At 40.5% G+C, this 15,541-nt stretch overlaps 1 protein-coding gene across 2 annotated transcripts in view; it reads left to right on the top strand.

Moving 5' to 3' along the window:
• LOC113829105 (early estrogen-induced gene 1 protein) overlaps positions 1–11,625 on the top strand; it is a 177,135-nt gene extending 165,510 nt beyond the window's left edge. Inside the window, exons 4-9 of one of the 2 annotated variants that reach the window (XM_070137588.1) lie at positions 3,712–3,899; positions 4,984–5,120; positions 6,178–6,322; positions 6,599–7,045; positions 7,744–7,943; positions 11,021–11,625. In XM_070137588.1, coding sequence (XP_069993689.1) covers positions 3,712–3,899; positions 4,984–5,120; positions 6,178–6,322; positions 6,599–7,045; positions 7,744–7,943; positions 11,021–11,127 — 1,224 coding nt within the window. In that variant the 3' untranslated portion in view covers positions 11,128–11,625. The remainder of the gene's footprint in view (positions 1–3,711; positions 3,900–4,983; positions 5,121–6,177; positions 6,323–6,598; positions 7,046–7,743; positions 7,944–11,020) is intronic. The other variant, XM_070137589.1, reaches the window with a different exon arrangement.
• Positions 11,626–15,541: the final 3,916 nt, after the last annotated feature.

The raw sequence follows: 15,541 nt of genomic DNA, 5'->3' as shown, positions 1-15,541 counted from the left end.
TGAGTGCCTGCGTGCGTGCTTGCGTGCGTGGAGCGAATGCACAACGGGTTAAGCACATTTGGTTTAGCTGTGCGTATGGCCTGTTATTAGCCAGGCGTCTGACTCATCTGCATGTTGCGCACGACGACGCATCGTGGAACGTCGCAAATTATAAGACTTCTTTATTTTTAGGCATGCAAACCGGCTGGCAGGAAGGAGGGAGGGAATGAGAGAGAGAGAGAGAGAGAGAGACAGAGAACGAAAGAAAGAAAAAAAGAAAGAGGAAAAGAGAGAGAGAGAGAGAGAGAGCGAGAGAGAGACAGAGAGAGACAGAGAGAGAGAGAGAGAGAGAGAGAGAGAGAGAGAGAGAGAGAGAAAGAGAAAGAGAAAGAGAAAGAGAAAGAGAGAGAGAGAGAGAGAGAGAGAGAGAAAGATAGAGAGAGAGAGAGAAAGAGGAAAAAGAGAGAGAGAAAGAGGAAAAGAGAGAGAAAGAGGAAAAGAGAGAGAGAGAGAGAAAGAGGAAAAGAGAGAGAGAAAAAGAGAGAAAGAAAGAGGAAGAGAGAGAGAGAGAGAGAGAAGAGTGAAAGAGGGAGATAGATAGATAGATAGAGAGAGAGAGAGAGAAATCGCCTAAGTGAATCCGAATGTTCCCGCCGTGGATCACCCCCCCCCCCCAAGAAGGGCGCCCCGGGGAGCGCTTCCGGGGGCGTCTTGGGAGGGATCGGAGGGGGGGGGGAGGCCTCTTCGCTGATTAGGGAGATTGGTTCGCCTGATTGGTTGGCGCCGGGATTTCTGCGGAGGATCTTTGGCGTGTCGGGGGATTTGCCCACGGACATGGGGGTTATTCTTTCTTTCTCTTATTCTCTCTTTCTTTCTTTTTTTCTTTCTTTTTTTCTCTCTCTCTTCTTTCTTTCTTTCTTTCTTTCTTTTTCTCTCTCTCTCTCTTTCTTTCTCTCTTTCTCTCTCTTTCTCTCTCTCTCAATCTCTCTCTTTCTCTCTCTCTCTCCCTCCCTCTCTCTCTCTCTCTCTCTCTCTCTCTCTCTCTCCTCTCTCTCTATCTCTCCCTCTCTCCCTCTCCCTCTCCCTCGCCCTCTCCCTCTCCCTCTCCTTCTCCTTCTCCCTCTCTCCTTCTCTCTCTCTCTCATTACATCCACATTTTTCGTCGAACGAAGATCCACTTGGTGAGACCTGCAAAGTGCAACATGTCTGAATAGAATCTTTGTGTTTCTAATCATTATCATCACCGACATGGAACGGAAAACACTTATCCGTTGCAGATTTTTTTTTTTTCATATATTTATAAATCTTTCATATTTATGTTTATATTTGTGTTTATGTTCATGCTTATATTTATATTTTTGTTGACAGTGTGTTCGTATATTTATATTGATATTTATTTATCGATGTTGTTGAATTGGTAACCCGCAATATTTTCGTCTTGATATATAGGGGAAATTGCATTCTTATGGCGATGGCAACCGTTGCGCGTAGATTTATATCGCGGCGAGGTGGCTGCACACGGCACCATTGCAGCGAGCGAGGGCGGAATGGCACCGACGGCTCATGACGCCCGTATCTCGGCTGTGACTCTGCGGCGGCGGTTGCTGTGGATGGCCCGTAATTGAATGTCTATTGTGATAGGGCTCCAGCGTGTGCGTATGTCTGTGCGCGCGCGTGTGCACATCAGAGCGAGGCGGAAGGGTTGGGGCCATTAGCGTCGCCATCTGGACGAGAAGTACAGGGCAATTAAGGCGGCGGGAACCCCCTCGGGAACTGCGATCCGAGTGGAGCGGTCGTGGGTGGACGCCCGCCCGTCACTCTCGCCGTGAGAGAGCGTGGCATCCTCCTGGCAACGAGGGGGGGGGGCGAGGCGCAGCAGCGATCTCCGGGTCACGGGCTTTTGCAAGAGGTTCGCCGACGCTCGAGGAACATCCCGCGCCGTGAGTGACGCAACGCGCCTTTGACGAGTCGGTGCGGCGGCGAGATCACGCTCCGCCGCGGCTGACGCAATGGGCCGCCGGCGCCTCCCTCTCGCACGTAGGCCTATCTCATTCCGCGGGCGAAAGCGTCCACTGCTGTCGGTTTGCGAGAGCCCGAAGGATCCGTTATCGTGACGAGGGGATGAGGGCCGATCCACCCAGTCCCGAGGGCGAAAGGGCGGCGCGGAAAAGTCAGGACCAGTTTGGAGTCTTTGTCTGGTCTGGAGGAGAAATTTCTGGTCGAGTTTCACGTCGATAATGCAAGGGGTGCGGGTGTCAGCATTGCAGCGCCAGTTCCTGTGGGCAATGACAGCAATCAGACGCTCAGGTCTCTTACTGTTTTTGTTTACAACGCTTATGCGAATTCCTCACCGTAGATTCGCCGATTAATTACACGGCGAGGCCATCGGGGCTCGTAAACTGGCTGTTCCAGCAGCAGCATTTGCCGTAAATCTCGGTCAGCGGCACGTGGGGGCGGCGCCTGCAGGAGGGCGGAACAGACCCGCCACGGGCTTCATTTTGCCGTTATGGCCGGCGCACGACGGAAGGCCAGAGGGAAGGGAGAGAGAGAAGGCCTGTCATAAAACGTGACACAAAGCGCCGGTCTCGCGCGGGGAGGCCACGGGTTATGGCGGCGGGAGAAGGTCGTAAACATTTGTTCTGAATTATTAGAGGCGCAGCGCAATTGTTCTGACGGCCGTTTGGGAGGAGGCAGGCAGCCGGGAGTGCAGGGCGGCAGGTTTACGAGGAAGCGGGGGGGCGGTCGCTGCTTCATGGCTGGCCGCTGATAAGGATGGCGCGGCGATCGTGGCCATGGTCGTGATGTTAAGGGTAATGGTGATAACAATGATGATTAAAGAGGTATTAGGGAGTTACTGGTCTTGTTGTTGATGGTGTGATTTGAGATAGGTGTTACTGTTATTATTAGTATTGTTAATGTTATTGTCAGTATTATTGACTTTATTATTCTTGCTGTTATTTGTTTTGTTATTCATAATCATTAGCAGCAATATCGTCGCCGTCCTTATGGTTGCTGCGTCGTCGTTGTTGTTATCATTATTATTATTATTATCATTATTATTATTATTATTTTAGTAGTAGTAGTAGTAATAGCAGTATCAACATTATGTGTCTTTAAGTTGTTTTATTCAACGTTATATCTGGGGAGTATGTGTCTTTAGTATCAACCTTTTGTATTCATAGCGATGCTTGTACTTTACATTTTGCATTAACTGGTGATGCAAACAAGTGTGTGTGTGTGTGTGTGTGTGTGTGTGTGTGTGTGTGTGTGTGTGTGTGTGTGTGTGTGTGTGTGTGTAAGGAGATTATTCCGTGAACTAGTATGCTGCAATGCATTAATAAACCTTTGTTTTGGTTAGAATATGTATATTTTATTCATTTTAACGTAATAGCTCTTTATATAGTATTTTATATCAGAAAGATAAGGATTTACAAAAAAAAAAAAATATTTAGTGATAGAGCGATCTGTGACTCACACTATCTTCTGTATATTAGTCGGTCCATTCATTCACTCCTTCGCTCACTCACTCACTCACAGTCACCCACTCACTCACTCACAGTCTCCCACTCACTCACGCACAGTCTCCTACTCACTCGCTCACTCACTCACTCACTCACTCACTCACTCACTCACTCACTCACTCACTCACTCATTCACTCACTCACTTATTCACTCACTCATCCCCCCATACCGCCAGCCTTCCTAACCGTCTCCCTTCTTCCCCTTCCACAGGAGGTCCGCGGCGGCAAGTCCTTCCAGAAGCTGGGCTACGCCGACGTGAACCTGGCCGAGTTCGCGGGGTCGGGCGGCTCGCAGAGGTACCTGCTGGAGGCCTACGACTCCAAGCACAGGCTCCACAACTCCATGCTGAAGGTCACCGTGGACATGACGCTGCTCTCCGGGGACCCGTGCTTCAAGGCGTGAGTTTTTTGGGGGGTCGGGAGTTTTGGGAGGCGAGGCGAGGGGTCGAGGGGGCGGGGCGGGGTTTAACGTGCTCTTTCTCGCTCGCTCGCTCGCTCTCTCTCTTTCTTTCTTTCTCTTTCTCTTTCTCTTTCTCTTTCTCTCTTTCTCTCTTTCTCTCTCTCTCTCTCTCTCTCTCTCTCTCTCTCTCTCTCTCTCTCTCTCTCTCTCTCTCTCTCTCTCTCTCTCTCTCTCTCTCTCTCTCTCTCTCTCTCTCTCTCTCTCTCTCTTTCTCTCTCTCTCTCTTCTTTTTATGGGGGTTGTTTGTTTGTTTGTTTGTAGATTTCTTCGTTTTTAGGATTGCTTGATTTTTTTTTTCATTTAGATTTTTTTCGTTTATCACTGTCCTCGATTTTTGTAGGTTTTGATATTTCCCCTATTATTAAGTCTTTTTTCAGTTTCCTCTTTTCATTTTTTTATTCGCTTTATTCACTGATTAATTTCCATTTCGATTAATTTACTACTTACCTCACGTTTCCTGTCCTATCTTTTATTTTATTTTTATTAATATCATCTTTTTTTGGCCACGGATTACGTAATTGGGTCCGGAACTGAACCCGAGTTTTTATTGGCTTCTTGAATTATATTTTGTGAAGCCTTTGCTGTTGTTATATGGTATAGATATCATGGAATAGTTTTTATTATCATTGTTTGATATAGAACGTCAAGTCTATCATACTTTTGGTGAGCTTTGATGCCACGAGACAAGAAAAATGATTCGCTTATGGATTTCCTTGGTCATTCAGAGGGAAAGGCTAGATCAGGAGCAAAGCGAGGTGTCATGGCGTCTGTTTATTTTGATGACGTCACACTAGTTACGGATGCTTTGTGAATGTGGTCGATCAGTTTGGTCTTTTCGATTTTCAAAAAGGATGGAAAATAATGACTTTAATGGTTGTATTTTAATTGAATAATCATCAAAATAGACCCCATGACACCCCCTCGAGTTGCTACTGACCCAGCCTCCCCCGCCATTCAAAGATGTCTGCCCGGCTAAGCCCTTGTCAGTGGCCGCGTACTAAAGCAGGGTCGTGTCGTTTGCAGCCAGCCCTCCCGGGGGACGCGGTACCAGCCGGCCAACGACGTGGGCGCCGAGGAAGTGCCGCCGAGTAGGCCCACGTCGGGCTCCCTCGCCTCCCTCACCTCTTCGGGCTACGACTCGCTCACCAAAAAGGTCAAAGGTCAGTTCTTCCGCCGCGCTCTTCGTTCTGTGTGTGTGGGGGGGTGGGTGGGTTGGGGGGGGGTAGGTAGATGAACGCGTAACGCCCATAGGGTTATGGAAACGCGCACGTACACACGCACACGCGTACGTATACTCACACACATACGCATACTCACACACGCATACGCATACTCACACACACACGCATACTCACACACACACACACACGCATACTCACACACACACACACGCATACTCACACACACACACACACGCATACTCACACACACACACTCACATACTCACACGCATACTCGCATACTCACACACACACACACGCATACTCGCATACTTACATACACACACACACACACACACACTCACACTCACATACTCATACACACACACGCATACTCGCATACATACACACACACACACTCACACTCACACTCACATACTCATACACACACACACACACATACTCCCACACACACACACGCATACTCCCACACACACACACGCATACTCCCACACACACGCATACTCACACACACACACACGCATACTCCCACACACACACACACGCATACTCACACACACACACACGCATACTCACACACACACACACGCATACTCCCACACACACGCATACTCACACACACACACACACATACTCACACACACACACACACATACTCACACACACACACACACACACACACACACACACACACACACACACACACACACACACACACACACACACACACACACACACACACACACACACACACACACACACACACACACACAGTTTAAGAGTGATAGTGAGAGAGAGAGAGAGTGAGTATGAGTATGAGTAGAAGTGAGAGTGAGAGAGTGTGTGTGTGAAAGTGAGAGTATGAGCATGTGTGAGGGTTAGGGAGCAAAAGATAGAGAGAGTGAGTGAGTGAGTGTAACATTGAGAAAATTAAAGAGAAAAAGAGTAAATGAGGTAAAAAAAAAAGTGTATTAAAACTCCACATTGTCTGGGAACGCTATGCCTACCACTGACCTTCTTGGCCCTGTCGTTGCAGAGGTGTTTGGCGAGAGCGAGGAGGGCGAAGGGTGGGGGGCAGAGGTGCCAGGTCACTCCCGCAACTCCTCCAACACTAGCCATGGCTCTCACGCCTCGGGCTATGCTTCTATCAACTCCCAGTCAGATAAGTCAGGACATATCAGGTAATTATTTTGGTTAGTGGCAGATGTGCCAAAGTGTTTTCTTTTTTTTCTCTTTTTTTTTTTTTTTCCTAATGTATTAAACTTTCTTAAATTTTCTTGTGCATGTACTATTTCATTTTTAGCTTGCTAGATTAGTTAAGATACAAGTATCTGTATTCATTTTATGCAAGTATTCATTTATGCAATTTATTAACCTGTTTTTAGTCTAATCATTCTTCTATGACGGCTTCCAGCTTTGCTTCACTAACCTCTTGGTCTTATGATACTTCCCTCCAGGCCGAGCAGTTTCCGTGTGTATGCTCCTAGTGGTGCTAGCATATCAGAGCATGTTTACACTCACCCCTTCCACTATCCGCACCCAAAGGGCCTGCCTCCTTCTAAGCCCACCGCTCAGTTTCACTTGCGTCCTCCTGACTCTAATTCCCTGTGCGAGACCCCTCCTTCGAAACAGACACGGCCGAGTTTGTACCTGTACGGGGAGCTCTCCACTATTCTGGGAGGGTCAACTCCATCGCTGGTGTCACTGTCATCGTCTGGGACTCGTGGTGGCTCTGTGTCGAGTAGCATAAGCCCAGACCTAACAGACAGCCCTCAGACCTTTGTACAGTCACCACAGCATCATGCATGGCCTATGAGTGCCTTACACACAACACTATCAGCACTAGCATTGCATAGTGAGACTTCTAGTTTGCATGCTTCCACTGACTCCTCTGTAGAAACCAGGTTAGCATAGTTGATATTTTTCCTATGATCTTTGGAAAGGGTAAACATCAGTTGAATAATCCAGAACTTGTATCGGTTGCGTGAATGAGCTTCATTTGTAATTTGACTTTTTTGAGCAGGTGTGCCACCAGAGAGCCTTGACCCCTCAGTCTTCTGTGATACCCTCTCCCTCCTCATTTTAACACCTAACAAATGTATTTAGGAACTCGATGTTGCCATCCCCTCCCCCCTGTATTCTAAAATGCCCTTCCACTGCTCATCTTGGTGATACACTTGCCCTTGGTAATATGAGTGATTGAGGTGCAGGTATGCTTGATCACTGATGGAAAATTTCTCTTATAGATTTTCTTTACACTTAGATTAGTATGGGTAATATTCAAGTAGTATGAAATATTCTTGTTATATTGCAGGAAAGTATTGCAGAGATTGTTAAGCCAATGGGGATTTTTAACCATGCCTTCATTAAAGTATTTAGTAATATGTTTGCTCAATAGAACACATCAAAGCTTTGACATTCCAGTTTAAGGCTATTTGATTATATTTATTGTTTTTCCCTAAATATCTTCCTTTTGTCTGTTTTATTATCCCTATTCCAGTTAATTTATTTAGTAATTACCTATTTATTGTTTTATTGTTAAGTTATTATTATTATATTTTTTTATAATGTGCAGGTTATCTAAAAAGCTTTCATTTTGCAGGAGTGGCAGTGCAGGTTCAGGGGGCATCAGTGATGGCGGCTCCTTGGAACGAGCAACTACCGGCCGAACCAAAAATACAGGAACAGAGGCTAATAAGGAATCAAGAGTAGATGCTACGAGAGTTGACACCAACGATATAATCAATCAAGTATTCCAAGTGACAAAGATTGAAGAACTGAAGCCTGATGATTCTGCTGAAAGTAAGAGCTTTAGCTTCTTAAATCTACATTTTTCTTTCTTCTTTTCTTTTCTTCCAGGATGAAAGCTATTCATGCTTTAAGGAGATATGGCTATGAAGAATATTTTTTAAATAATAAACAAAACCATTTCTTTAATCTATAAACTCACATAATGAAAGTAGTAATGTAAAATCATTTGCATAGTTGATCACAAAGAAAAACTACCATTATTTTATGAACTAAAGTTAGACAGTACTACCAAGCTTTCTCACTGATAATACTGGCTATAATTGTCTTCTTTTTCAAACTCTGTATACAAAGAACATTTTCTGAATACTGCAGGCTAAGAATAATTTCTTAAAAGTTTTGTAATTTAGACATGATAGCAGCAAGTAATGTCTTAAACCAAATGGTTGTTTTGCAAGTTATATATTGATTTTGAGACACATGTCTAAGGTTTCAAAGAAAAGGGAATCATTTTGTTGAATAATTTTGCGAAAGCTTTTAAGCTGTTGCCAAAAAGGAAAAAAACTTAGAATACTGAATGAGTCAATGAATTTGTAAATGAGTGAGAGAGACAGACTTTGAGTCAGTGAAGTGAATTTGAGACCTGTCATCAAATGAATATCTAAAATAGAGAGTTACTTTATGCAGAAGGGATACGGATTTCAGCTGGTTCGATCTGGGGGAAGGGGATATCTTGTCATTAAAGAAATTTGGGTGAGGGATGGTTGACAGGAATTTGTCACTTGAGAAAAATTTAGCTGAGGGCCAGGGTGACAGGAACATGGCATCATGAGATATTGTTGCCATATGGCAGATAACAGGGACATCTTGAGTTCACAAAACTCTTGGAGGGAGATCGGACTCGGTGAGCCTTTCATTATTTCCAGCAGTAAATAAGGGATGGAATGTCATGCCTGTGAGCCATGCCTAGAAGAGCACCAGCTTCAGGGAGGATAATATTTCCCTGCTCAGGAACCTATTTTGCTTAACGAAAATAGGCTATTGCCATCTTGATATACTATAACAGACAAATATAGATCTTGGAATATAGGAGAACAACAAAAAATGCAAAATAAGAGCTAGTAGTATTTCAAAGAGGATGGAAGGAATCTTGATACTGTGTGTGAGTGTTTGTGTGGGCCAGGCCAACAAGCCACACACCTGGGAGAGTCACCACTCAATAAGCCCAATACACGGACTTTGGTCCAAATGCACGCCATGAGGCACCCGGATCCAACGGGTTAAGCTAGTGAAAATAGATTAATATCATTGAGTGACTGGCCTAAGAGCTATCAGGTATGAGAACAGAAGAATAAAACAATGAGAAAGATGAAATAGAAAGAAAATAATGTAATAGAATATCTAACTCTTGTGATTGTATATTTATGCAGTAATATCAGCCTCTGACTTTGTTCTTACTTTTCCCTGTAGAAATCAACTTTTTGCCTTTGGGAAAAACAATAACATGTCTAACTTAAATGATTTCCTGCATCCAAAACTTGTGTAGTGGGGAGCAGCCCAAGTTTTGATTTCATACAGAAATTACTATCAATGTTGAAAGGCTTTTACAAACTTATTGTTATGCAGATTTAATCGTTTTGTGTTTTATGAGGGACTTGAAGATCTGTAAAATAAAGTGTTTTAAGATAAATATCAATAAAGCCTGCTGAACCTATTTCATGACAGAAAGAAGCATCCACATCCTGTTTCCTCAGTATATAAGATTTTACCTCAGACTTTAATGAGAAATGCTGTTACTGTGTTTAGGAAAGCACAGGATGTCTCTCCAGCAGTTCTAAGTTAAAGTTATGCAAACCAAAATTTTGTAATGTATGACAAAATGTTGGAATCAGGAACTCAGTTATTTTACTCTCTGCTGTGTAATTTCCCAGTGCCTAGATCCTTGATCTTTTGCAAGTTGTTGGTCAGGCCTACTTTTCTTATACGAGTTGTTGCATACTTCAGATCTGTACCTTGGCTAATTTCATTACTTTAGGTTGAATTACATTGATCTGGTCTTGTTATTTTGTATTCAAAATAAAGTAAAGGTCAAGGTTAGAAGGTATGCCATGTTACCATATACATGTTAATATTTGTATAATATTTACAGTTATTTGCCTTTATCCAGTTGCTTGACAAGATTTCAGATGGATCTTGACAGGAATTTGTAGTGTGACTTCATACAGAAATAGTTAGTTGTTTGACAGGCCTTTCACCTATGAATACATTTTTATTTCAAGCTGGGTAATGTAAGTCTGGTCAACGAAATTGCTTAGTTGAAGGCCTTTTCATGTTTCCCATGTCTTCCCATGACTGTTTTGTTTACAACTTGTTCACAATAAACCCTACACAGATTATAGGGATAAAGTTTTGATGAAAGCAATATTTTAGAGTCGAAGTGGATCAAGATAAAAGAGTATGTTCATTTGGATAGAATTAGCTTTGGCAGGTGTGTTGTTGGTGGATAAAGGCTTGGAGACGAATTCTGAAAGTTGATATTTCAATAAAAGTGTATAGGGAAATAGCACATGCTAAACTGTATTATTTCAGACCAGGAATATGAGTAGCGTTTAGGTGATGGGTAGGATGATGAGGAGTGTCCACTTTTGGCTAAACTTTATTGGTAAAAGATCAGTTGATTAAATGGTTGGTTAATTAACTGATTACTTTATACATGTGAAGGTGACATTGACATTTACATTTGGTGCTATTGAAATTTCTGATATGTATATAGCAGTCACAAGCAGCAAGAAAATGTTTTTTTTTTCTCTCTCTCTCTCTTTTCTTTTTCTTTGTTCTGCTCTTGCAAAAGAGGGTATTTGAGCTCTAACTTGATTTCCAGAATGAATGGTGATGATAATAAAAGTGATGATTAGAAACTTAATAATTACTACTTTTAAACAGGTTCATTGTTGTTTCTGCTTTTGTTACTGTAATTTCCCCTTGTATTGAGGTAGATGTTAATATTGTAAAGCTTGTAGTGTGTTTTTGAATTAGCATTATTCTTATTATTGTTTTTACTATTTTTTACTATTTATTACTTTTCACTGTGAACACTTTTCCCTAATTAAGTCTTGTATTTCTTGTTACAGCTTCTGGCCTTCAGCTCTACATTGGCCGCGATGGAACCGCAGCTCTAGGAGGTCTAAGTCTGAAGTCAGGAGGAGAGTACAAGCCAGTTGTGTTTGACAAGAGATAGCATCAACCTCAGTGAGGGAACCTCCACCTCTGTCTAGTATCTTGGGCATCAATTCTGAAACCACAGAGAGAAAAAGAATTCACTTTATCATACTAGTCTTCACATACACCCCCACTGGGATAGGGGGAGGGAGGGAGGGAGATAGGGAGGGAGGGGAAGGGATAGGAAGGGAGGGAGCAGAGGGGTAGATGAAGGGAGGGAGGGGAGTGGAGGGGTAGAGGAAGGGAGGGAGGGGAGTGGAGGGGTAGAGGAAGGGAGGGAACAAGGGGAAAGTTGCATGTTTATCAACACATGGACTATAGAAAGGTGCACAGGTTGTGGTTTCAGAATTGGCTTTTCAGTGTAAAGCTGCCAAGTGGGGAGAAATAATAGCAAAGATGCTTCCAGAAACTTATTAATATGGTGTAACTGTTAACTCTCTTAGAAAGTATGGAGGATACAGTTTTAGAAAGTATTGAAAAAAGTGACAAAAAGTAAAAAAAAAAATAATAATAATAATCAACCCTAATTTTCCAAGGAAATTTTAGATTTCTTTTAAATATAATAGCTCAACGCCTGTGATCCATCGGAACAAGTGCAAGGTTGCGGTAATTCTTCCCCCAAATAACTCCCAGTCGAATAAAAAGGATCGCAAGTTTACATATAAAAGGAGTATCAGTTACGGTTATTTGATTATATAGTAAAGATTAGAAATATAATTTTGTTGTTTGTAGAACATTTTACTGTGTTAAATGTCTTTATGTATTTTCTTAGTCAATGTACATATTATTTGATTTTAATTATTGAAGATTAAAGGAACATTTTTCATTACATAGGTGAAAAGTACAGGTCATCCTTGAGAGTCATTACTGTAAGAATGAATTAATTTAAGTTTGAATGAGTGTTGACTTACAGAAAGCATAGCAAATAACATTCTTTTATTCAAATATTAAGAACTGACCACTCTGAAACATCAACTGAAAAATAATTCACTACTATTTGCTAACTTATGAAACTAGTTTTTGACAGTGAGCATCCAAATGTATGGAGGGATTTTTGTACACAGCATATAGGATCTTATGTTAGGAATTATTATTCAGTTAAAGCACACTGTCTCAACTTTCCATCAGTGATTACGTTTGGAAGAAGGAGTCCCATTAAATCATCTATTGTTTGCATTTATATAAACCTAATTTGGTCTCTTGCTTGATAGAGATCATGCGGCCAGTGTAAAACAGTATTCCCATGTTCATTTCACTTTTGAATTTACTTAGCTTCTATAAAGATACATTTCAGCTTTTTATTTTCAGGAGATGTAAATTATTACTTACAGTGAATAGCCTTTTATTTTAATATAGCTTGTGAAGGGATTTTTCAGATTCAGTGCTTTGAAAGTCGAGCATGATTCATGATCTGTATTCTTATTCTTACATGATGTGTAGCGTTGTACTATGCAGGATGGTATGAATTTGTACATTCATTTCTACTTTTTGCTTGATCCAAAGAAATAATTTGTTCAGTCAAATAGACAACTGCACATTCCAAGCAGAGAATATTGTTTAGTCATTTTGATTGTATTGTGTTTAGTATTGTTACTGCATTTATTTATAACTTGCAGATGGATAGTGATACTAAAGAAGAGCAAGTCAGTTATATATCCTATTAAATTTATGTTTTAATAACACTTAGATCTTTAGATGACTAGAACCTCAGACACTACTGTATGAACGAAAAAAAATCAATAGACAGTTTTAAAGGGCATAGTCCAAAAGTTTTCTTTTAATGAAAATGCAAAGAAGAAAAATTGAAAAAACAAAACTTGTATCCTTTCATGATAACTTTGAAAATAAGTGGTAATAAGTCCTTCATATGTGCCATGGAGTGTGTGAATCATTTAAAGTAGCTGTGTATAGGATGAATCGTATGTTTGTTATTATTGATGAACAAGGCAGATAGGAATTTGACTAGGACATTGACGATACTAGCCAGATATACACTAAAATTGACAACTTATTTGGAGCTATATTTCTACTTAGGACTATTCAAGAATGATATTTTATTGTTGACCTACACTTATACCAGTCTATCTGGTCCCCCTTATGACTAATATTCTGTGTAGCTTGTGAACTTGGTCATCCCTTTTAAACCCTAGTCAAGCACTGATGCACAGATGCATGATGGTGCTCTGGTGATAAACAGAAGAATTGGTTTCCGTTGGGGTCATACGGAATGGCGTGCCTTTTTTTCTCTTTTTTATATAGACCATGAACATCGAATGACATAGGAAATGATTTTATTAGGGGAAAAAATGAAATGGGCTCAAGTTTTCTGATATATATATATAAAAAAAAACTAATGACTGTCTTCTGAAATGTGTGTATTGCACAATATACTTTTAGATGTTACCCTTGGCACTGGAGTGAAATGAAACTTTTTTTTTTTTTTATACATGGAATGGGTAAATAAGACAGGAAATTTTTATGTGTGATTCCTGCGTATGTTTCAAGATGCCAGCTATATTGTACACAATGTCAGTTCAAACTTCTTGTTGTCAGAATCATTTTTTTGTTTGTGTCTCCAGTTGTTAGGGAATGAAGGATCTGTCGTACCTGCTGTCCTGACCTCAAACAATAATAATTGTGGTAGCTCTGGCCCCTTCCCGTACCATACCCTGCCATCACTCTATATCAACCATTTGTGTAATAACACTGGAAATCCATTTAAATTAATAAGAAAATGATGTCTTCAGAAGAGAAGAAAAAAATGATTTGTTATACAAATAAATGTTGAAGGAAAGAATTTTCTTGTGATCATTGGATCACCTCATAAGTAGGCAACATGGAACTTGGCTGAATGAGATGATAGTTATTCAATACATGTCTTATTTTTGTAGGTCCCCTAATACTCCGTACCATCTGCCTAGGAAAGTGATCCTTCTCTTGATTTCCAAATCATAAGGAAGAAAAAAGGAAAAAATACCAGCAAAAATGAATATTAACTGTGAATTTTTGTTGTTGTTAAACATCAGGTATGGCTGGTGAGACCTTTCTTTACCTGGACCTGTGTTTAGGAGCTTATGCAAATACGAGCCCACATTCCACAAGATATGTACCTATGTTACCATTCAGAACTTTCTGTGTGTAGTTATGTTTGTAATTTACTTTGTATATAGTAGAATAATAACAAATTATTCAATAAAGTCTGTGAATATTTTGTCTTTTATTTCTTAATGTCCTGATATATATACTGTATGCTTGTGTATGTGTCTTTACAAAGTTTTATTATTATATATGTTTCATATGCACTTCCCTTCCTACTTGTGCAAATTAGTCATGATTTATATGTAATATAAAAAATGGTTCATTTGTTTTTCTTAGAACCATGAACATTTCTCTCTCTATTTGATAATGGTGGACTTTGATTATGGCTGGTAATGGTCATATTGAACATTTGTAATTTCAGAATGGAAATAATGTTCACAATACAGGAATGATTTTACAAACAGCAACAACAACAGAATAACAGATTACCTTATTTTTGCTTTTAGTAATTTTGCTAATTGAACCTCTATGGTATGATTTAACACAGACTGATGTGGCTTAGGATTCGTTAAATAGAAAAGTCAAAAAGAAGTTCCATGTTACAATTAGAACTATGAAAAACTGTCATATTACAGCTACTGTTGTTTTGCTTTGTTAGATTTATCACTTCCATATACCCTTTATGATGTACGTAGATCATCCTACAAACTATTGCGTGGACTTGTATTTTCTTTCAATTCATTCATTACAAACCTCAGAATATAGCTGTGATATTAACAGGGAGATTTCAGGTGTAATTATGAGTGCGCATAGCTTTTGCTCTTTCACTGTTCTAGATTAACACCTTGCTTGCCTTGTGTATTTTTTCTTGTGATCAAAGTGATTTTACTTTAGGATGTACTAAACAGCAAAATTCAGCTCTGACAAGTATAGTTTAAATTCTGTCAGCTAAAATCTTTTATTCTCAAGCCTGAATTTTTAAGGAATTTAAAATTACCTTCCTGCTGAATCTGGTTGATAATGTATTATGAGCTCTGATATGCATGTAGAGAACCTTTTTCTCGGAGGACATGGCACAGTAAGAAAATTCTAACTCTTTGTTAAAAATCTAGTAACAATGTTATCTAAAATGTTCTACAAAGTGAATTGAAACTTGTTGGTTAAACATACTCACATAACAATATTTACTAGAAGTATACAAATGTGCAGTTCTTTACGTAACTTTTGCCTTACAAGCCAATCACAATCCAGGTATTTTTTACACGGTCTATTGCTCAACTCATTAACCTATGTGCACTCAGTAATCTTTCTTTTATGTAAGCTGGAGCAATTAATTTTTTGTTTGTGATTGTCATTAAAGCTTCAGACAGTTCTTTTTCAGATACTGTTAAGTT

This window comes from Penaeus vannamei, chromosome 23 (genome assembly GCF_042767895.1).
Source record: "Penaeus vannamei isolate JL-2024 chromosome 23, ASM4276789v1, whole genome shotgun sequence".
In the NCBI taxonomy this organism is placed as follows: domain Eukaryota; kingdom Metazoa; phylum Arthropoda; class Malacostraca; order Decapoda; family Penaeidae; genus Penaeus; species Penaeus vannamei.
The sequence above is the reverse complement of the archived record's forward strand: the minus strand, read 5'-3'. Positions and strand labels throughout refer to the sequence as shown.